The 24283-nt window shown below is 43.0% G+C and overlaps 1 protein-coding gene across 2 annotated transcripts; it reads left to right on the top strand.

Moving 5' to 3' along the window:
* Positions 1-7939: 7939 nt before the first annotated feature.
* LOC119282714 (ankyrin repeat-containing protein At2g01680-like) lies at positions 7940-16743 on the top strand. 2 transcript variants are annotated; one of them, XM_037562841.1, is made up of 4 exons: positions 7940-7995; positions 14483-15102; positions 15242-15777; positions 15889-16743. In XM_037562841.1, exons 2-4 carry the CDS (start codon positions 14496-14498, stop codon positions 16618-16620), a joined length of 1875 nt encoding a protein of 624 aa, XP_037418738.1. In that variant the 5' UTR covers positions 7940-7995; positions 14483-14495; the 3' UTR covers positions 16621-16743. The 2 variants fall into 2 exon arrangements, with proteins under 2 accessions (XP_037418738.1, XP_037418739.1); XM_037562842.1 differs by lacking the exon at positions 7940-7995 and having other exon boundaries at positions 14432-15102.
* Positions 16744-24283: the final 7540 nt, after the last annotated feature.

Here is a 24283-nt window from a genome sequence, read left to right as displayed (position 1 = left end):
TCCGTCCGGAAATACTTGTCATCGAAATGAATAAAAGGGGGTGTATCTAGATGTATTTTAGTTCTAGATACATCCTTTTTTGTCCATTTTGATGGCAAGTATTTTCGGACGGAGGGAGTAGACAATACATCAAAAACTAGTCCATCAAAAGAAAAGAGGGACAGGGACAAGCAAAGATGGATAAACGCGTCCTGAAAGCAGCAACATCCGGTGATTCCACGGCAGCGAAGGGGATGGCCTCACAGGACCCAAGCATTCTTCTTGGAACAACTGCATTTATGGCCACGAGGTGTTCTGCAAGGACATGCTGGAACTGAAAGAGTCTCTCTTCAATGCTGTAAACTTGGACGGGGAGACACCACTTATCACCACGGTGAGAAATGGTCACGTCTCTTTGTCTTCTTTCTTACTCGGTCAACACTGCTTTGTGCACCATGGATCGAGGCAGGCAATCTTGCAACAGGACAGGTACGGATTTAACGCACTGTACCATGCCATTCGCAACGGCCACAAGGATCTTGCACTGGAGATGATAGCTGCACAGCCTGCGTTGTCGCAAGCTGTGGGAAAGCACAATGAGTCACCGATGTACTTTGCGGTGATGAGAAATTTTACACAGGTTTTCGAGAAACTAATTCAAAATCCTTTGTCTGCTTGTTCGGGAGGACAACACGGTTACAATTGTCTACATGCTACAGTTAAGAATGGCCATCAAGGTGCGACATATAATATCTGGACTGCAAAATTAGAGTTTGTTACAATATAATTTCACGCTGCTAAACTGTCATTTGTTTTTTCAGAATTTGTCAAAATAATTATGAAGAAACGTCCTGAATTGGCTAGAGAAGTTGACACAGTACAAAATACTCCAATAGCACATGCTGTACAATACGACAAGATTGACATTTTACAAGTACTGCTGGAACATGATTCAACTCTAGGGTATTTAACAAACAACAAAGGTATGCCTCTGCTTAATATTGCGGCATGGCGAGGTGTGGTTGCTGCTGCACGAAAGCTTCTGGAGCACTGCCCCGATGCTCCTTATCTTGAACCAAATGGTTCGACATGTCTTCATGTTTAATCAACCGGAATTTGTTGAGTTTGTCCTGAGGACGCCAATACTTGGCAAGCTTGTTAACGTGCAAGACAAGGATAGAAAAACAGCTCTGCATCTTGCAGTCAGAAAGTGCAATCCGAGAGTGGTTGCTGCTTTATTGTCTCACGTGGATATAGATGCAACATTGCTTGACAAAGATGGTGATTCAGCAGCCTGGGAACTGTCTAGGACTACCGTCATGCAGACTGCCAAGACTTTAAACTGGGTACCTATGTACTTCCTCCGTCCCATAATGTAAGACATCTTTTGACACTAGTGTAGTGTCAAAAAACGTCTTGTGTCAAAAAACGTCTTACATTATGGGAGGGACGGAGTATGTTGCAAATAATATCAATCATGCATATAGACACTAGTGCAAATAATATATTAATCATGCATATAAACACTGTTACAAATAAAGAAAAGTATGTTTGTGGTCCCTCAATTCAAAAAAAAGTATACACTTGGTCCTCAAAAGAATTTGAGAGGCATTTGATCCTTCAAGTCTCAAAAACCTCGTAAGTTTTGTCCTGATCCAGGTTTCGCCGGACACGCGGTGTTTAATCTCTCCTCGTCTAGTCTCTCTTTCATACCGCAACTACATTTTATCAAGCATCTCGTGTGCATTCACCCTGCACACTGACGCCGATGTTGCCGAGCTCAAAGTCAGCATCACTCGCTGGCGGTAGCTGTACCACGGCCATCTGTCACCGTCGTCCCTCGCCACCTCCACGTCACCCGACTTCTCTGCCATAGCGCGCGCGAAGAGGGGGCTGGTCGTGCACGAATGACAGCATGTATTAGCGGCTGCATAGACCGGTGGCGCGGAAGCTCCGTGATCTCGGGTAGCAGAAGGAATACAAGATGGTCATGGCTATCACGGTGGCTGGACGGGGACGGGAGGGAGAAGGCAATGGCGCTGCTGGAAGGGACGGTGGCATGGGAGGAGTGGTAGAAGGAGGAGGAAGTGCAGGGTTGCGGGTGGTGTTGCTGTGCACGAGGCGCATGCCAGCCATTACGTGCTGGTGAGTGTGGTCATGTGCCCGTCCATGACCTCCGTCAAATCGATCTTCTAGGGCCGCATGTTGACCATGGGCTCAATGCCGCATGACTTCCCATCTACGCACGGCAGCGGCAAAGAAGTGGGGAGCAGCAGATGCAACAACACGGATAGGAGACCGGTGAAGTCCTCTGTTTTCATCGGTGTCCGTAGATTCTAGAAATGTCTTCAGATTCAAGAAAAATGTTTATAAAAATCTTCACAACTTTAAAAATAATGTTTACGAATAGTATAGAATTTTCATGAATTCAAAGAATGTTCTTGATTTTAGAAAATAGTCCAAAATTTATAGAAGTGTTCACGAATTGGAAAAATGTTCGTGGTTTCAAATATGTGCACGAGTTTAAAAAATGTTCATGATTTTAAAAATTGTTCATGATTTCACGAAATTAAGAGTGATAGTGCATTGGTGATGCAGCAAAATGTGATCATGGCCATTAGAGATTATGATTTTTTTTTGTTGCAACGTACGGACCCTTTTGCTAGTTATCTCTAATGCAGCATCCAAAACAGTTTTTTTGTCAATGCCACACAACATTGGGCTGTTATTTGCTCAGACAAACAAATAACAAATGACAGTAAACGAATTTAGGGTTTAACACGCAGTAACTTTTTGGAACACAAGCGGCGCCTCGATTTTCGGGATAATGAATTTGCACAAGATTCGCAGTGACGCCAGGGGGAATATTTGATGAACTGTCAGAGCTGACATCATCATCATTTCACATGGCGGGTTATGAAGATTTTCAAGAAGAAGATTGTGAAGACCCAGAGGAAAGACTCGCCAGATGAAGAGAGAAGATTGACATGAACAAGTTCAAATCAATCTGGGGCCTAATGTTGGGGATATAACCTCACGGTGTAAACCGCCCGCTGAGGGCTGGGTTAGGAATGCTGGCGAATCTCGAAGACTACTTCAGACGGGCCAGGGAGATCAAGGCACAGACTGGAGAGCGACTCACAAGACAGGCGGCTTAGGCCCAGAGCTAAGAGGAGGCAGGCGGCCCAGAGGTGTAAGCCGCCCTACGGCGACTTGTCAAGCAAAGCAAGGGGATTTAGACTTAGACTTGGTCACATGTCATGTTACGACCCGTACTCTTGTAAGCCGGGGCTCTCGACCTATTTACCCTGGGCAGAGAAGAGGGACAAGTGACAATTAATCGAAAACTAGGCCAAGCAAATTCGCTCCCTTGTAATTGATACTCCAATCAATAAACACAAAGCAGGACGTAGTTTTTTACCTCCGCAGTGATGGGCCGAACCTTGGTAAACTCGTGTCCTTCGTCCCGCTCAACCCTAACAAGCTAAGTACCGTTGTGATGGCTTAATGCTTAAGTCCTTACCCTAGGACATCGCCGTGTTAACCCCACGACACAACCCATCACCATCCAGCAAGCCTACGAAGAGATTACTCACTCTCGGCGGTGAGCATCATGGAATTGATGATGGAGGAGGGTTGATGATGACGACGGGGTCAATTTCCCCTATCTGGAGCCCCAAACAGACTCCAGATTAGCACTCCCGAGGAAGAACAGGAGGTGTCGGCGGCTCAGTACCGTGAAAGCAATGAATCCTTCTCCCCGATTTTTTTCTTTGCAAATAGGAATATATGGAGTTGGAATTAGGGTTGCGGGAGGTCAGGGGGCCCACAATGTTCAAATGGTTACCAACTGCTACATATGCCGACCCAACTCGGCCCACAACAAGCTGCACAATGTACAATCAAGGTTATACAGGGATAATGGGCCTAGCAAGTTCGGACGGGCTCAGATATTGGGCCTAGCTTATTACAATAGACAACTGATTTGGATCCCCAATGCCTCAAAGGAAAATCTGATTGGATCACTAAGCTTCCTACAGTCGCCGCAAGTAGCTCTGGCCAGATCTAGGCTTTCACACTGGAGTTCGAGACCGGGTGCTTGAGTAACACCGCCATCGACTTCAATCATGTTTTGTAACCATCGGGTTTTCACAATCCCGGCAGCTATGTGCGATGTGTAACCGCCGTCGCTTCACAACCCTCCATCTACGTCAGGCTGCCGTTCATGCTTTGCATCGCACCGCCGAAGTCAACCACTGGATCCGAAAAAGAAGAATCCTCACAAAGATCATTTGGTGGTCACTGCAATTCGTAGTGAGGCCTCCGCCGCAGGTTGGCATGGCACATAAGATGTCCCTCCGACCGTCATGGTCCATGAGCTCGACACGGCCTTTGCCAGAACTGGTCGGACGCCGCCAGCCACCAGCGCGAGAGGGACCAATCTTCCAGCCCAACCCTGATGTGGAGATGAACGTGAGGATGGGCACCTTGATTTAGTCAGCGTCTCACAGCCGACAACACCAATGACCAATCCAAGATTGTCTGTCACTGTTGCTAAATCCACAATGAGGAGGGACTTGCCACCATATCGGAACAATGTTTGGCAGAGGGAGAGGAACGGGGATCACCCCGCCACCACCCACCCACCGTTGGACGGCCCCTCCGGGGGCGGAGAGTGTTGTGGTGGTTGCGGCCTGCTTTCATTAGTGGTGGCTCATGGTGGACGACACGAGTAAGCTTTTCGGCCCGCTTGTGGCCCGTCAGGGACCGGACTGTATGGTCCAGGACCAGTAGGAAAACTGGTCGGTCCAGGCTGCAATTTCTGGCCCGAGAAAATGTTGGTCCGGTCTGGTCTTTAACCGAGCTGCTCGATCGGACCATGAAATCATAATCACCGCCGCCGCCGCGCCTCATCATCGTGGCCATCAACAGCCCCCGTGCGAAACATCATGTCCCCGACCATCCCCTCTCATTCCTACCTCACCTACCATTGCGCCATCGTCTCTTGGCGTCGCTTGCCATAACTGTCGTGCGTGCACCGCCGCCGATCTGAAGTTCTCGACCGTGGAGTCGACTCCAAACCTGGCACCAATTCCTGCCATGGCGACAACGCGTACACCAGCCACCTGCTGCCCCAGGTAGGCAAACGCCATGGCGGCATGACCAGGAATAACATGGCACGATCAGAACGCTCTGAAGGTGACGCCGCCGCTCCTGTTCGAGGAGTCCCTCTGTGCTGCTCGTAGGGATTTCTCGTGCACGTCAGTTTCATCAGTGTAAGGAGCAACAGGAGAGAAACGGCTCATGTGTTCATGTATCTGTCCAGTGATACAAATGTACAGAGAAGAGGAGCAGACAGGTGCGGCCACTACGCTAATAAGCTCGGTAACAAACTCATCTAGATAAGCTCGTGCTATAATGCACTAGAGACTAGGACTGGTAGTTACGGAGAGAGAGCTACGCTGGCAACCTGTGGTTGGATGGTTAGAGGGACTGTGGTATCCCAGCCCATCAGGGTTCAAATTCCGGTGCTCGCATTTATTCCTGAATTTATTTCAGGATTTCCGGTGATGCGCATTCAGTGGGAGAAGGCGTTCCCCTCAATAATGACGTCACGACGATGACTTCGTAAATTTCAAGATGATATGCAGACTCAGTCTTCAGAGGTGCTCATAAGGGTAGAGTGTGTGTACGTTCATAGGAGTGAGTGTGTGCGCGTGTATATAAGCGCTTGTGTCTGTACTGTGACACTGATGGTTGTTGGCCGGTCATTCAGTCTGGCTCGGGCTTCGTCGGTGCCGGTCCGGTCCGGTCCGCCGCCGGCCGGTCCATACGACGGCTCGGAGCGGGACCGGACCGTGTCCATCCTGAGTGGTGGCTGGAGGCGACTCCGGAGTCGCCCTAGGAGCGACCCAGGAGGCTCGGGGCATCCTGCGTTGCAGTAGCGAGTAGCGAACAACACCAAACATTCAACATCTGAGTTCAGAATTACCTTCTTATTTCTAACCGTCAAAAGGCAAGTATATATTTTTGGGTTCGTTTGATGGATTCAAAATATTTGTTGGACTGAGGCCTGCAGAGGCGGAATGTTCTCAAGGATAAAGACGGTTTTGTCAGGATCGATATAGGTAGAAACGACGTGATCAATGTAAGCAACTTGGCTAGACGAGTCAATGTGTGGAGCTGGACTACTAGTACGAGAAAATTTGGGCTGCCCAACTCAGAGCCTCCCAACAAGATGATAATCTTTTTTTAATGAAAAAATAAAGATAACTCTTGAAAGAGAAATAGATCAAAATAATGCTTGCCACAGCTTTGTATACCAATACGACACAAAGACTTGGACCGGGAGTCTGGCTTAACGACCGAACGAATACCAATACGTCACCAATATACTTTGCATCTATGTTTGGACGTTGCTGAAGATGCATTCAACAAAGAATATAATTGTGGGGAATTTTTGCAGGTAATATCCATCCACGGATATTCTCAGTCTCTTGCTTGGAGAACCTTTTTTGTGCCCCATTGCTTGCATGTAATCATCAACCTCAAATTGTGCGTAGTCATATTATCAGAATTGGAACAGAAAAAAAGGGTGCACCATAAAGTTGGTGTTACTTGAGAACTTACTGATGCCTTTTTTCGATGCAAAGAATTTCATTTTTAAGAAAAGGCTGGGACATCTATTGTTGTTTGTATCTTAGTGTTACAATGTAAATCATTTGTGGTAGCAACATGTTAACCAGGGCGCAAGTATGTGATTCATGTTTTATATATTGTACTTAAATCAGTTTTTTTAAGTCCACAGAACTAACTACATGCTTCATTTGGTTTTGTGTTTTTTTCCTTTTCTCTTTATCACAGTGCTCAACGCGAGTTCCAATATGAGCCATCTCGAGTCTGATGTCCAAACCGTGCAACCTCTTTCGGACTATGAAAATATGAGCCGTTGGGCTTCCTTCCAATCGGTTGGTGCCTCAAGAAGGCTCAAATAGGGTGGAAGACTGATTCGAGCTTCAATTTTGTGCGCAAATCGAGGCGAGGAGAAATCGAAGTCATGGAGAAAAAAATTCTACCCTAGACCCCATGGCTTCGAGTTGTGTGCATGTGTGGTGCGACAAATTGGCGCCCATTAGGCAGCCATTAGACACTAAGTGGTCATGCGGGGACATGTGAGGGACCCATCCTACCTTAGTGGAAAAAGTCCATGACATTTGATTTCAATTACGAGAGGTAGTATGATGGACGGATGTATAGGGTATAGTTCGGATCTTGAGCTATAGTTATTATTGGGCTAGGAGCTTGTGTTATTTTTTTTTCCGTTCCGATGTACGGGCATTTTTCCTAGTTACCTTCTTATTTCTAATAGTCAAAAGGCAAGTACTCTCTCCGTTGCGAATTACTTATCGCACATATGAATGTATCTAGATGTATTTTAGTTCTAGATACATCCGTTTCAGCGATGAGTAATTTGAAACAGTGGGAGTATATATTTTTGGGTTCGTTTGATGGATTCAGAAAATTGGTTGGACTGGGGCCTGTAGAGGCGGAATGTTCTCAAGGATAAGGACGCTTTTGTCAGGATCGATACAGGTAGAAAGGACGTGATCAATGTAAGCAACTTGGCTAGACGAGTCAATGTGTGGAGCTGGACTAGCTAGTACGAGAAATTTTGGGCTGCCCAACACAGAGCCTCACAACAAGATGATAATCTTTTTTTATTGAAAAAATGAGGATAACTCTTGAAAGAGAAATGAATCAAAATAATGCTTGCCACAGCTTTGTATACCAATACGACACAAAGACTTGGACCGGGAGTCTGGCTTAACGACCGATCGAACGAATAGCTACGGTTTTTTTTTTTGAGGGAATACGAATAGCTACGTTGACAGTTGACTTGTAACTCCTTTTTAAGTTGTCATTGGCGAGCGGGCTACGTTTACATTGGCGAGCGGGCTTCATCACTTCGTCATCTTGCGACTTCGTACGCACTCGCTCTGCTAGTTATTGTGTCAGGTGCGTACCTACAATTTCTTTTCTATTTCACCTCGGATTAATTATTGTGCCTATGTCCATGGGATATTTGCTTTAACTTGCTCCACCCTTATTTCATCGGTTAGTTTTTTTTTCCCTTTTTTTTCTTGCATCTTTGTTAGTACCACGGTGCTCAGGTCTACTTTATTAGTAGTGTGGTTTGCCCTTCATGATCATCAACTTGGGTCTACTCATTCATCGCAAAAATAAAACTTGGGCGCATGCGGCGGCAGAGCCCATGCCCTCGTCGATGCACACGCCGCTCAAGGCATAGCTTTTCTGCTAGCCACACCCTCCCTCACCACCACTTCTAGCCGGGCTGCGCAGCGTTGATGTAGCATTGGTCCTACGAAGCTTGGATGTCTTGACGAACTAGCGGCCTAGTCGGGGTAAGACCAGCGCACACTCCCAACGACATGGTTGTTTTCGGCTTGTTGATGATCACCGCATGTTGGGTCATTGTTAGGTGATCGCAGTCGATTTAGCAAGCTTGAGCTGCATCTATTGGCATGCAAACACATATTTTCCTGGTCAGAGGAGCTCTGGCTATATTGTGCACTAGAGCTATGGCTATTACTCATGTTGGTACAATTGACGCGGCATATGTGTTGTTACTTTGTTGAAGTTGTTTGTTCAGAGCTCTGCTTGTAAGATTAATCCCAAGTATGACATTTTCGTGGAACTGGCAACACCCAAGTATGAGTTGTGATCCCTTCATGAAGTTTTTTTTTTAGTTTTGCGCTGTTTCTACTCCCTCTGTTTCTAAATATAAGTCTTGTTTGAGATTTCAATGCGGACTACATACGAATGTATAAAGACTTATTTTAGAGTGTAGATTCTCTCATTTTGCTCCATGTGTAGTCCATATTGGGATTCTCTCATTTTAGACTTATATTTTAGAATGTATATAGACTTGTTTGGGATCTCCATATTGAGTTGTGTAGTACTGTGTGGTTTTGCAAGTGGGGATCTCCAGTTATGGGTCTGTGTTAGATCATATGGTGGATAGCCTTTGTAAAGCATGTCTAAAGTAGATTATATTGCTCTATTTCTTTTGGATCTGTGTTAGACTACATAATGTCGCCGACCTGTCTTCTGGTGCGGCACCTCCTTTTTCTCCCCCTCTCCGTTAAGCATGCATGCAACCAAAAGATACTAAAGGCATGTAAGAATGAATAATTTAAGAGTCTCTCGAATATTAAAACTAAATAAGTTCTATCTCACAAAATGCTAATTCAAATTGAGAATCCGCTTTCACCTTTGACTTTCTTGTGGCGAGATCTATGAAAACCATATCCTACTAGTCATCAACCCGTGCATCTGCATGGTCTAGCTAAATTAATAGCCACATTTACACATTCAATATCTTTTCTTTCTTGTAAATCTTTAAACTAGTTAGAATATGAGAACTGTATGAATACATATAAGAAATATTACTAGTTCGCACATGTAATTGTTGGCGCTATGATTACTAGGACCAAAAGGTAGCTATATTTCGATAGTTAAATTGTCTATAAATCTGTTGTTATAAATTTGAAATGTCATTTTCTGCATTAACTACACAACTCATAATTATTGTTTAGGACACAATCGTAAATCTTAAGTTTAGAAGTAGACGTAATATGCTTATTTAATTGGATCACTCATGATAGTTGGTAAGACTATTTGTGGTTCCGGTGGAAAATTACTGAGAATATACACCATCAATTTCTAGTATTTAGAATACATATAGCATCTTTACTACCACGCATATGGAGTTATTATCTAAAATAAGACTCTTAAATACTGTGTGAGAATGAGTCTAGCTATCCAATGATAGAATATGAGCAAAATATTACCTCCCATCAATATTAATTGTCAGTGATTCTATACAATGTTGTACTAAATCAACGACAATAAATATGGTTTTCAAGTTCGAAATAAGTTCTGCCCTCCTATCACAAACATAATCACACGTAACGGAAAGACAAGAAACAATTCATCGCTTAGAAGAATGAAGGAGGAAAAGCACTACCTATGAAGTATCAAACGTTTGTGATGACACAATCCTCATCATATTTGTTCTCGTGCTCTTAGTAAGAGATATAAAAGGGAGTACTCTACAATAGAAGTGAAATAGTAGAACACCAAAGATATACATTCAAGTAATTCCACAAAAATGGTCAAAATGTTTAACCAGGCAATGCTTGCTAACTCAAGAACCTATAAATACATTATTAATCAGGTCAATATTTGGCAAATTTTCCAATCGAACATGTAAAGCACAAATATATAAAATTGATAATCGAATTGAACCTCCGATCGAAGTATCCAATTATTTTCTAGTTGACAGTCTTGTATCCGCAAGAGTTATGGAGAGTGCAATAATTGGCATGTAGAACAATTAGAACATATGAAATATAAGATATTTCACAATGGTATCATGGCTCACTTATACCTTTAGTTAAATCTTTTCCAGATAGAGCACTGAGATCCTTTTCCTTGTTTGATTCAGAACCATCATTTTGATCCGTTGGGCTCCATGGCCAACCCAATATGAAAATATATAGAACTACTACTATGGCGTTGTAGGAGCATCCTTTGTTTCATCTAAATAGAGCATAATCTATTGTGTGCACTGTGTTGTTACGTCCCCTTAATTATCTCCATTCAGGTCTGCATATATCTACAGAAACATGACTTATTATATTAGTCAAACTGAGAACCCATGTTATATTTAAAAGCAAAGATGCATTTTATGTGTGAGAGTCATTGTTTTGTGTCTATTCAATTATCCAATTCAATAATAACAACACATAAAGAAGTTTTTCCAAACTGAAAGGACAATAAAGAATAGAACTACACATGGGGATTTTGACCGAAATACAAAATAGGAGAAGATATGATAAATAACACAATCTTGAATTTTATTTATGTAATCTAGAATTACTAAATACAAAATCTTATTCGCTGGGAAAATTACACTCATAATTGATTACCTTCAAATCTAATGTATACAATGAGAATAAAAAAACATAATGTTAACGCCCACACGTGTGGTACGAAGCAACATGGCCCAAACGCCTTCATTACCATCCATTTTGCCACATCAAAACAGATGACATCGGCGGGAATCTTTTTGGTTTTCGGCTTAAAAATGTTTATCTCCTAATTAAAAATCCAATTAAAAATTCATTTTCACCATTAAATCCATCTCGACAAGTTCTTCAAAACTAGATCCAATGTCGATATGTTTGGATGCATTTTTTTGCTAAAATTTGTCATGATGTTTACACAGTAGTTTCTATAGTGTTTACACTAAAGTTGCCATGACATGTTTTATCTTTTTTTTTCTAGATTTAAATCCACCATTGTATTTTCAACTACTTTTTATAGCAATTTTTATTAATTTACCATGCCAATCTTTAGTAAGTAACCACGGCAAACGTAATGCATGGATCATGGCAATTTTTAGTAATCCATCATGGCAAATTTAGTTCATAAATCATGGCAATTTAAGTAGTTTGACTATGTCAATTCCAGTACTTTGGCCATGGAAATTATTTTTTGTATGAACCATGGCAAATGTAAGTGCATGTATCATAGAAAATTTATGTAATTCACCATGGTATTTTTAGTTTATGGTTCATAACAAGTCTAGTTTCTCACTTCCCCGTTTTATAATATGAATTTACATTTAAAGGTAGAAGAAAACATAGCTGAAACATATCATGGCAACTTTAGTGTAAACACCATGGCAATTCATGTGCAATAAACATGACAAATTTTAGCCAAAAACAAAGTCGTCGAAACATATTGATATGAGTTCTAGTTTCGAAGATCTCGTTGCGATGGACTTAATGGTGAAAATGGATCTTTAATCGGATTTTTTATTTGAGAGATAAAACATTTTAAAAACTAGAAATCCAAAAAGATTTCCGCATGCATGCATGCGGTAACGTGGCACAATCTGTGTTTTATAAGGCGTGTGGGCAAGTGTTGCTCCCACCATACGTGTGGGTGTTATCAACGTCCAAAGAAAATGAGAACTTCTTACATACATCATAAGATTATTGGTAATCTCAGTGCATGCAACTTTACATAGTGTACACAACAATGAAGCATCAAATTATTCAGTAATCTAAAGATATAAGGAACATAAAAGACAGACATAATATGCTAAGTTCTCGACGGTTACATTTTTACCCAGGATCCCACATAACTGGGAGCAGGCTTGAGAAATGATAAGTAAAAAGCATCAATAATCATTTCAGTAATAAAAAACCGGTTACTCTTACACACCTTGTATAGCATTCCAGTCCATCATTTTTACCTTCGGACTACACTCCCATATGTGACCAATTGGAGAAAGTATATGTAAGTTTAGCTAAATGAAAAAAATTAAGATAAGGAAGCTGAATTTATGTACGTCACAAAGGGCGTAATAGTTGAGTTACACTGTAAACTGAAAGCTTACCATGGCTTTTAGGTGGAACCATTAAGCTGTATATGAATATCAAGGACGTAGGGCAAATGGATAGTATTAAGACGACTATGAACCCAATAATTCAATATTAAGATGGACATAAACAATTAAACATACATAATATCATCTATAGGCCTTAGCTTAATGCTAGGTGATACTTTCGGCAAACTTTCTATCTATCACCGCCTCTCTGCAGTTCTTGTACTATTTGCTACTCCCTCCGTCCCAAAATAAGTGTCTCAACTTTATACTAACTCTAATACAAAGTTGCACTAAGCTTGAGACACTTATTTTAGGACAGAGGGAGTATAATGCTTGGCACACGGTCAGTAATCCTGTGGATGTGCACCCATCCGCCCTAATCTTCATGTCGAACACTATCCTTTACTCCTCCTTGATGTGAACTTCTTCCTCATGAAAACACCAAGGAAACAATCACATAGCCATATTGCTTATGCACAAATTTTCCAAAAGATATGGAGGCAATCTTTGTGCGGTCTATTTTGAGTATATTTACATGTTCTGCCCGAAGGGTTTCAACTGCCCAAAGAGGAATCCGTGTATATGTAGGCGGCGGGAGGATCTGCATTAGGACTACTTTGCTGATGGGAAGAGGGTGAGAGGAATGGTGTGAGGAGTTCGCCATAGTTTATGAACAAACAATGCTTCCATGTCTGCATCAAACTGTTGCATATATACCTTCAATGCTGCATCTGCCAATCGTGGAACTTATCCTACAAAAAGATGCTACCTTTCTAACCTGGTCGGAACTGAGGATGGGGAAATTTAGAGATTGGAAAGGAAGGGATTGGGAGAAGGTAGATTTCGGTTGAAAAATTGCAGTGCCGATGGAATTTAGAGGTTGATTAGGTTGAACTAGGGGATCCTACAAGGCTGGTCATGATGAACGGTAGTAGGGTTTGCACGATGATGCGAGGTGAGAAAGGCCAACTGAATCTGCGAGACGTTCCTTTTAAGACATGGAGTTGTAGAGAGATTGAGTTAGATTTATTTTACTTCTATTTTTATATCACTGAGATAGTAGTATTGGCATTTGGAGCATTTTTGGGATGATTTAGGTTGATCTACACCGTAATAATGTGGAACCATCAAATGAGCAGGTCATAATTTCAGATATGTGAGAATTTCAGGAAGTCTCTAATTAGTATAGGTATAGATAGATATATATAGATACACATCGACTTACTTTTATAACTTTTTGCCTTTCCAGATTACTGGAACTTTCTTGACAGGTTATTTGCCAGTTAGTTAACATATCTCATATATAGTATATATGTAAATAGTTGATTCCAACCATATCAATTGTCTAAACATGCCCACATGCCGCCTCACCACACATGCCACATCATCATCTAACTAATTATTTCTCTTAACATATATGGAAAATGTTATTTATATTCTCTCAACAAGCACACACCCCAACTCTCCACACATGCCACCTCCTAAATCACACTAATTATATCTCACAACATGCATCCGAAATATTACCCATATTCTGTATATATATTCACAACTACTCCCTCCGTTCCAAAATAGATGACCCAACTTTGTACTAAAGTTAGTACAAAGTTGAGTCATCTATTTTGGAACGGAGGGAGTATATAATAATAAAAAACAATGTATCATATCTATCTGAAGTTTCATTTAAATTTCATCAAAAAATATTGCAACCAATCTCAGCAGTATGGTGCAGGGTACCATCTAGTTATATTAACTTGGTTACCAGGTTACTAAAAGTTAATGTACACTACTGCAAGACTTGCTTGATGGTACTTCTCTGGGTCCAATTTTTTGTTGTTGTTTACATTTTAATACTCATTTAGTTATGTCGACTTGTTTGGGTCGACTTATCAATTTAATATATTTTTTACAATATTTCTTGCATATACAATGGTGATCCGTTTTGTGATTTTCCCTTCAAAATCAGTCGGCGCTCATCTATCCACCATTGTATGATTATTTTTTCTGCTCCGGCAACCGCAGTTAAACCAAGACAATGGCAGACATAGCCAGCTCATCAGGTGGACCTCAACAACAGCCAGAACCACAAATGGATGAGGATCTCCTGAAAGCAGCCACATGTGGCGAGTTGAGCTATATGGAAGGCTATGCTCCTGGCAGACTTCGTGGAATAACTCCAGCAGGGAATACATGCCTCCATATATCCTGCATTCATGGCCACATGGAATTCTGCAGTTGTGTACTGGAACTAGACCCATCTCTCCTCTCAAAGGTTAATAACGAGGGTGAGACACCACTTGTCATTGCCGTGGCACACGGTCATGCCAACTTGGTTTATCTTTTACTCGCACGCTGCAAAGAACTAGGATTGAACAACATAATCTTGCACAAAGACATCGAAAAATGTAATGCACTGCACCATGCCATCAGCAATGGGCACAGGGATCTTGCGCTAACGTTGGCAGCAGCAGATCCTGCTCTCGCGCAGGCTGTGAACAAATGCGATGAGTCACCCATGTTCATCGCAGCGATGAGAAACTTTACAGATGTTTTTGGAAGACTGTTGGAAAACTCTTGGTCTTCTGATGCAGGGAGTTTTCGACGCCATGCTCTCCATGCTGCAGCTATCAATGGGAATCAAGGTCAGACCTACATGGAGTATGAGTTACAATAACATTATATTTTATCTCATTGCTAATTTATCCTCAACCTTAGTTTTTCGTGCCAAAGACTAACCATATAATCATGACTTGATTCTTAACCGTCTCAACTTGTTTGCAGAAATCGCTGCAAGAATTATGCGTGTACGTCCTCACCTGGCAAAAGAAGCCGATGTGATTGAGGATACCCCAATAAGACTGGCTGTCTGTTATAATAAGGTTGGCGTGCTACAAGTACTTCTGAAGCATGATATTTCATTAGGGTATGAAGTAAGCAACCAAGGCTTAACTCTCCTTGCTAGTGCTGCAACTCGAGGCAATGTTGATGTTGCGCGAGAGCTTCTTACCTATTGTCCCGATGCTCCTTATCGCCACGTGCGCCATAAGGAATTGACATGCCTTCATACAGCTGTATGTAACGGTCATCCGGAGTTTGTTGAATTTATACTCAGGACACCACAACTCCGGAAACTCATTAACATGCGAGACAGCAGTGGAAGAACAGCTCTACACTATGCAATCGAGAAGTGCAATCCAAAAACTGTTGCTGCTGTACTGGCTCACGAGGGTATAGACACAACAATACGTGACCTTAATGGTAAATCAGCAGCTTCACAATTGGCATGCAACACCGACCATGACAAGAGTTTAGACTGGGTATGTTCCTATATATGCTATCAATATATCATTCGAAATGATAAGATTTATTATTACACTGCCATGAGCCCATTATTTTGCAAGTTAGTTATAAGTTTTGAATTTATGCAGATGGAAGTGCACGCACTTATGTTGCAAGCTAATCCCCAAGATGATGACATATGTTCTTATCGTCTTCATGAGGGAATCGAGCAAAATGAAACTATTGAATCGAAGGATGAGACACATACAAGTGCCACGGCTAACGTGAAGTCACTAACTCAAAAATACACAAGCAACACATCACTAGTGGCCATCCTCCTTGCAACAATCACCTTCACCGCAGCTTTCACTCTGCCAGGAGGATACAGCAGTACTGCTGGAAGCGAGGGGCTTCCTATCATGTACAAAAATACTGCATTTCAAGTATTCCTGGTCTCTGACACGTTAGCAATGTGCTCTGCATTTGTTGTGGCATTTATATGCCTCATGGGAAGGTGGGAGGATGATAGGTTCACGGATTATTACATCACCGTCACTAAGAAGCTTACTTGGTTTGCATACATGGCAACACTTGCGGCCTTCGCAGCTGGTTTATACACGGTACTAGCCCATCATCGCCAGTGGCTGGCCATTGCGATTTGTGCTCTGATAGGGTTTTGCCCTTGTCTAACTTTGCTCATAAGTAAATGCCCTATCTTAAAGCTCAATTATCGGATCCGGATTCATCAAGCTTTGTGTGCCTGCATAGTAGACCCTTTTGGCCGGGTGCGTCAATGTTTCAGATCCAATCGGTGGCCTGGCAAGTTTAGGGTTCTTCAACGTTCCACCCCGGAGTCCGAGCTTCATGCCGTGACAGTCTGACCCTGTCAAATGGCTTTACGGTTCAGCTTTGTGATGGTGTTGTTTCTCAATTTATGTTGTAACGAGCCTTGCTTGTCTACTCTTATTGTATTGTAATTCGTCAGACAAAAACTATTGAAATGGTGATTTGTGTATCCCAATCAAAATCTGATGCAGTTGTGCTTCTATTTTATTGATATTATTCATGCCCATCTTGAGTGAAAAATTATCAACATTTGAACCGAGCCTTACCATGGAGCTATCAAAATATATAACAAAAAGCACCCGAAAAAGATTTATTATGAGTAATGCAATATTTTTAATGGTAACCGGCAGCTGGTCAGCACAAGACGGGGCCGAGGACCCCAGAGGAGGATTTTACCTGGCACGGGGTCGCTGCTGGGTCTTGAAGCCGCAAGAAGAGGTCAGCTGCATCAGGAGGCTAGCGCAAACGTGTTACTCAATTCTTTTTCTTCCCTAATAATAGAAAGATTTTCTTAGTTGTCAGTGACAATGACCGGTAATATTGCTCAACTTGTGCTCCTTAGTTTCTGCAAATCTGGATAGGGCTGCTTCCCAAACTTCTATGATTTTGCACTCGAAACGCCGTAGAATGCACTGTCTTCCGAGGCATTACGGGAAAATGCCTTCGATGACCTTTTACTTCACGACCAACTCTAGCATTTTACAGAAGCGTCATACAAAACAATTGAAGGCATTTTAGAACGCCTCCGAACATCATACGTGTTGTAGTGTCTAGTGCAAAAGACTATCAAAATACAGTTACATTTGACATTTTTTAGTTTGCTCCATGTTTACAAATAACATATAAAGATATTAATAACTTCAACGAAGGAGATCATGCAATGTTGAGGCAAGTTGTCACCTATTTAAGTTCCAAGACGTTTAGATTTAGCATCATATATGACCAAAAACGCTTGGAACTACCCCTGCGTCGTCTACTGGGAGGCTCGGGAGGCGATCCGATTGTTAGGTAATCCAAACATAAGTTAGTATTAATTAGGTAAGTTTGAGATTACCAGTACGTATAGTCATGTTTGAGTCCTGTTAAGATTGGTATTAAGTGCGATCAGCGTGGCCGGTAATTAGGAAAGTATAGGCCTTTGCCAGTCCGGTTAGAGCTAGCTTTGGCGTCTGGTATTTGGAGTTAGTGTTCGAATAGGATTTGTGTCCGGCTAGCTAAGGCGTCCCTGCGTGTATATATGCACGGGGTGTTACATGAGTTTTGTAACCATGAAAAGAGAAAAAGGAGAAAATAAAGAGAGAAACAAAGGACATGATACGAGCCCTTGGCTATCAGTTTTTTGTGCACTTGTGTTCTTCTGATTTGATATGATCGATCCTGTGGGCAAGTTCCAACACCGATCCCCTATTTTCGGTCGTCTCTTGCTGCGCCCTCTCCTCACCACCGCTAGCTTGCCCGCGCAGCACCCTGCGTCCTCTCCTCACCGCAGCCGGCTTGCCCCCGCGGCATTGCTCCCATGGCGTTTAAGCAGTGATCTGAGGACATATGTGCAGCAAGCCAGCAACTAGATGCCGTGAAGGTGGAGATTGCAGCGGCAGCGGCAGATCATGGTACAGCCTCAGAACAATGGGTGCCTCTTCGGCGCAAGGACACTGCTGTTTCAAGCGGTGGCCAAGCTGCAGAAGTTGCGGCTGTCACCCTTGCTGCCCCTTGTAGATGGAAGCCTAGGTGTTCCTCCATTGCGACGCAAGGCCGGGCAGAAGATATCATCAAGCTCACTCAAGATTTTATTTATATCCGGATGCCATCTCTACAGAGATCTAGAGATTTGTGCTGCGAACCTGAACCATCTTTCTATCCTTGACCCAACATTTGAATCTCCCAGAGGGTCTATCATAGTAACTAGGGATCTGTGTTCTTTAGTTACAGCTTGGATAAGTCTAAGATCTGGTGTCCATGGCGATCGAGATGAAATACTGGATCATGGAATACTCGATGGCCTCTCACACGTCACAACCTTGGAGTTGCATGCACCATTACCAGAGGTATGTTTTTTGTTCAGGTTCTTCTCTGTTCACATCCATCCTGGTCTAGCTGGATGTTGTCGGTTGCCTTGCTAGATGTTGCATTATTAGCCGCCTCTTGATATTAATGTAAGACGCCATTTACATTATTTTTTCTAATCAACTATTTCCCGTAATTTCATCTTTGATGAATATGAAGCTCACACTCGAGAGTGGTTTGCAAACATGCCCGGTGTTCGGCAACCTCATAAGGCTGGTGCTGGGCGAATGGTGCATGGCCTCCGACTTCTCTCCGCTGCTCTTCATTCTCAGGCGCTCGCCTAAACTGAAGGATCTGACCTTTAAGCTTGGAATGGTAAGAGTACAGCTGATTACAGATATGCCTATGCACTGTGGGTTTTTCTTTCCCTGAAACCTTTGACTAATGCTGTACCACTGCCTTTTTGGCACGCCGCAGGAGCAGTGTGTACTCTGCAAGGATGCTGCTGATCGTGATCTGGCTCCAAGGAAGGAATCATCGTCGGGCGGCTGTCCAAGGATAGAGAGGACCGTGATATACTGTGGCAAAGATGATCCGAGGGTCAGCGCGCTTGTGCAGGTGCTGCTACCGATTGTTATCCCAGGTGGAGAAATCAGCATCAAAGGTCACTAGAAGTATCCTATGCATGCCTGGGCCCCTATGACTGACTTTTGCTAGTGCTATGGATGTGTACGTATGTTAAGAAGTGTGTTAAGTTGTGCTAATCTGCTATGACAACAAAACTTGCTTCTTCTTTGAAAAACATTTCTAGTTTGACCTCGTGTCCTGCCTAAGCCTTTACACATCAAAATTAATTAATATGCACACAAAAATCAAAAATAGCTAATCCTTTCAATTGTAAAATTTACGATCAGTATAGAAGGAAAAATCATGTGGTGCAGATTATCACGTCCGGTAGAAAAACATATCTGACGCGTCCAGTAGAAAAACACATCTGACACGTCGAGTGCAACATTACAGAAAAAAAGGTATCACGTGGAAAAAAGGAAATCCCGGTGATTAAAAAAGGTAAGCCTTTACCCGTTCCCACAAACTAAGGAGGAAAGTCCCCATTAAAAACTCCAATGATAAAAGGTCAAAAGAAAATCTACAATCTGGCTAATTGCCTGTGAAATAAAAACAAGCCTCCATCAATCAAATATTCTTCTGTAGACTCCTCTATATGGTTGCTGCCTCCTTCTCTGCTTCGGATCTGCTCTCCTACCAATGGCCGGCGGTGCATGGAGGTGGTCGAGATTGGCATCTAGATGACACCGGCTGCGCGGGGCAAGGAAATACTTGCATCGAATCAAGATTCAAGTTTAATAATATAATACATGAGATGAAGAGCCAGGAAGTCGGACTAGAAGTAAGTTAGATGTTTTTTTTATCATTTTATTTGAAGGAATAAAATTATTTCTGAGGAATCAGAAAATCAGACTATAGTTTTGATTTCCTGGATTGCACATGTTAGGCCACTTAATTTATGAATTACTTTTCATTGGTGAAATTCTGTTTGTGCAGATAAAGCACATGGGGCTGCCGATCAGTGTCCACAGTAATGAGTAGTACATCACATCATTCTTCCGATGTATACTCTGTAGTACTACTATTTTATGGGTTTGCTACATAATAGCAAATGTAAGGGACAACATTATAAATATTAAAATTGTCCATTATATTGGAAAACAAAAGATATCCCCGTGATCGAACAAAATTCAGATCGATCTTGCACCTCCATAAGTCTTTTTTTAATTTAAATTCGGTTAGAGTTTCTACTGCATCTTACTGTTCCTAATAAACAATATGAACAAGGGAGGGGATAGCTATATTTGCATATTCCTCTAAACAGACAAGGAGTATCAATATTAAACAAACGAGCTTTATATAGGAATTTTTTTTAATCTTTCATATATGCCCTCTAGACAGATAGGCAAGGAGTATCAATATTAAAAGTGCTAGGCCGTGCACGACTAGTATTTGATAAGTTTTGATATTGTCAATACTTGACAATGCTAACATTCGACTAGTCAATTACTGGTAGCGAATCAACCATGGTATTGACGTTTCACCGAGAAAGAGAAAGTGCTGGGCACACGGCAGGGATAATGTACGTCCATGTCAGAAGTGCCACATGGGGATATATACTAGAGCTGATGGGGACGGAAGAGAGTGTGGTCAGTCCGCATTCAGCACGACCGCACTTGTTTATTTTCTATTTTATGTATGTGTGTCAATAAGCGTTACGTTGTATTAAAATTAAGACAATTATTTTGAATTGAAGGGAGTATTTTTTTTTTTGGGTGCAAGCATACTGCAAAGTGTCACGTACATACGTAGGCAAAGTCGAAAGTCGAAACAGTATGCACACGAGTCGGTCTCCTGCTTGTGTGGTGTGCATGCAGCAAGACCAGATTAAGAGGGTGTTTGTTTTCAAGGACTTATTGGTTTAGGGACTTAAAAAAATTTCCTATAAGTCCCATCTAAACCAAACAGGAGAGAGTTATGAGGACTTAAAGTGGGCATACTTATAGTTGTAATATGGTCCTAGTCCATGTTAAGTCCCAGGAACCAAACATGTATGGACTTTTTAGGGACTTGAGACTTATGAGTTGAGACTAAAAAAAGTCCTAAGACTTATGAACCAAACAGGGCCCAAGAGCATCTCTAGTAGATATATATTATAACATCACCAGCCCATAAAATTCTGGCAGTTTTACAGTTTTTTCCTTTTTTCCGGCCCGAACAGGTTCCCTACCGACACTATATCAACCACTCTGCCCGCATATCAACCACTTTGGCGCTATATCTATGGGTTTTTCATTGTTTTACCGGACAGAGTTCGCCGCAATCCCCTCGTGCTGCGGCTACCACTCCCCAACTCCGGCGACAAATCCCACTGCTCCTCTTCCTTCTTTTCTTCTGCTGCATAGCCGGTGGTGCTGGTGGGTGTGGCGGCGAGCCGCCACACAAAGCTCGGACAGCACGACGAGGAGGCCGGCAGCTCCAGTCGGGCCGCCATCGAGCCATGGTGCTCGTAGCAAGCCCGCGCCCGCGACGGGTGGATCCCTTCGGCCGACTTCAACCAGCTCCACGTCAACCTCTTTCCACACATCCAGATGTGCATGGAGATGGATGCGGAGCTTGTCGCCGCGGAGCGTGCGGCGACGGCCGGAGAAGAAGGTGTCGCCGATCGCCTCGCCGCCACGCAAGCTCGGACATCACGGCGAGGAGGCCGGCAGCTCCAGTCGGGCCGCTGTCGAGCCATGGTGCTCGCAGCAAGCCTGTGCCCACGGCGGGTGGATCCCTTGGGCCGGCTTCAACCAGCTCCACGTCAACCTCTTTCCACACATACAGAGGTGGAGGGAGATGGATGCGGAGCTTGTCGCCGCGGAGCGCACGGTGGCGGCCAAAGAAGGTGTCGCCGACCGCCTCGCCGCCACACAAGCTCGGACATCACGGCAAGGAAGTCGTCAGCTCCAGTCGGGCCGCCATCAAGCCTTGGTGCTCGCAGGAAGCCCGCGACCGCGGCGGGCGGATCCCTTGGGCCGGCTTCAACTAGCTCCACGTTAACCTCTTTCCACACAACCAGAGGTGGAGGGAGATGGATGCGGAGCTTGTCGCCACGGAGTGCGTGGAGGCAGTGGAGAAGAAGGTGTTGCCGACCGCCTCACTGCCGCACAGGACGAGCATGCCCTTGTCAATGCGTGCCTCAAGTCCGTGGAGAAGTTCTACCTCGGCGTCGATGAGTGGGCCGATCGATCTAGGTTTAATTTGTATCGCGAACTTTGTATTTGCTATGTATCAACTATGGTTGTGTGATGAGCTATTTGTAGCGCGGAGATGTTTTGAAATTTGCCGTACGAAATTTACAGGTTCGGTTCTGCCAGAGCCTTCAAAATCATTTTAGGAGAACCATAAAATAATTCCGATGTACCGGTTTTTACTTGCTAAGAGCAAGTACAATAGCAGGTTTATAGTCCGCTTACATGGCAATTTTACCTATGTGAGACTAGCCACAGTGGGAGTAACTTCAGTAGTAACATCAAGTCCAACTCAACAACTTTGCTTATGTGGCAATGAGTTAATGAGGAGAGAGGTAGTTACAGTAACTTAGCTAGTTACTGCAACATCACATGTCCCAATGCAATATGAGTCTATAACCTAATAAATGAAGCTTTGCATGTTACCACACTTATGTTACTACCCATTATGAAGATAGTAACATAGTCTAGGGATTTATATATGTTACTAGTGTATGTTACTATGCATTGTGGCTAGTCTGAAAAAAAGAGACATGAAAAAGTAAGAAGAGTGGGCTCTCATGAAAGGGTCTAGCTATATGCGGGTTCTTAGGCCGATACAATAAAGGCGAACAAAGAGATAGGCAGAAAATAAGACAATGTTGTACTCTTGTAGCCAACTCTATAGCTAACCTTATTGTATGAATGACTATAATTGGTGACTATATATAACATGACTATATATAACATGGCAACACCATATAAACAGCAGTTGGCTATATTATTAATCAAATGCTCTATAGCCGGGAGCTGGCTGTATGATTTTACCACATTATTTATAGCGAAGCTTATATCGGATTACAATAGTTATATATAAATATGTACTTCTTTGTTAATACACGAGCCATCTTTTTCTTTCGCAAAGTGTCTAAAGCGCGTGCTATAGCCAGTTGTTAGTCACTAGCCCGCTTTTCATCTCCCCTTTAACTCTTTGAAAATATAATATTTGAAGTCTTACATCCCACCACCTCATTATGTTGTACTCCCTTCGTCCCAAAATACATGTCTTAGGTTTGTCTAAATACGAATTTATCGAGTCACCTTTTAATATTAGATACATCTCTATCTAGACGAATCTAAGACAAGAATTTTGGGACGGAGGGAGTACAATAAAATTTAAAATTGATACGTACTGGCGTGCCTGTGCTCGGCCATGTTGCTGCCTCGGGTGTTGGGACAGCGTGCAGCCAATGCTTTTTCCACCGCCGGCTGCTAGCTAGCTAGCTAGCTGTGCCTCTATCCTCAGATCCCACCCCCAATTTCTCCTCACCCATCCCGTCGTCGCCCAAATCAATCCCCAAGCTCAACGCTTCACTTCAACGCCGCCGGTGCGGCGGAGCCGTTCGTGCGCCGCCGTCGTTCATTGCACATTTGCATCTGCAGAGCGCACACACACGGAAGGAAGGGAGAAGAAGGTCCGTCGATCCTTCCATTTCCGTTCCAATTTCCATCCACTGGCTGATTGCTTGTCCATCATGTATCCCGTCGGTTGCTTGATAAGCAGCAGCTAAGCTAAGCTAGCGTTTCTCTTCTCCGTTACTTCGAGGCGTAGTAAGTGTGACTATTTCACCCAGTTTATATACGCGCTAAAAATTGTTACGAGTATAAAATATTGTCCTCGGTCTGTCGTCCCTTCAGTTATCAAAAATCAGTTTCGATAATTTTCTTTTGCTCATCTTAAATACTAGATCGATGCTAGTATGGCTAGTATGAATTTGATGTATGAAATTTTAGCTTCATGGTTTTTTCTTTTGGAAAGAAGGATTACCCAATCCTCTGCATCGAGCCAGGGACAAAGCCATCTTTCTTAAATATTCAACAGCGCATGCCGCCACAAGGTAGCCACCGCCGG

The sequence above is a fragment of the Triticum dicoccoides genome, chromosome 3B (assembly GCF_002162155.2).
Source record: "Triticum dicoccoides isolate Atlit2015 ecotype Zavitan chromosome 3B, WEW_v2.0, whole genome shotgun sequence".
Classification (NCBI taxonomy): domain Eukaryota; kingdom Viridiplantae; phylum Streptophyta; class Magnoliopsida; order Poales; family Poaceae; genus Triticum; species Triticum dicoccoides.
This window is presented reverse-complemented; position numbering and strand designations above follow the sequence as displayed.

Bases quoted from the DNA above. Each gene is read 5' to 3' on its own strand.
- LOC119282714 (XM_037562841.1), top strand. From the start codon at position 14,496: ATGGCAGACATAGCCAGCTCATCAGGTGGACCTCAACAACAGCCAGAA. The intron at 15,103-15,241 runs GTCAGACCTACA...ACTTGTTTGCAG, and splicing joins AGCTATCAATGGGAATCAAG to AAATCGCTGCAAGAATTATG. The intron at 15,778-15,888 runs GTATGTTCCTAT...GAATTTATGCAG, and splicing joins ATGACAAGAGTTTAGACTGG to ATGGAAGTGCACGCACTTAT.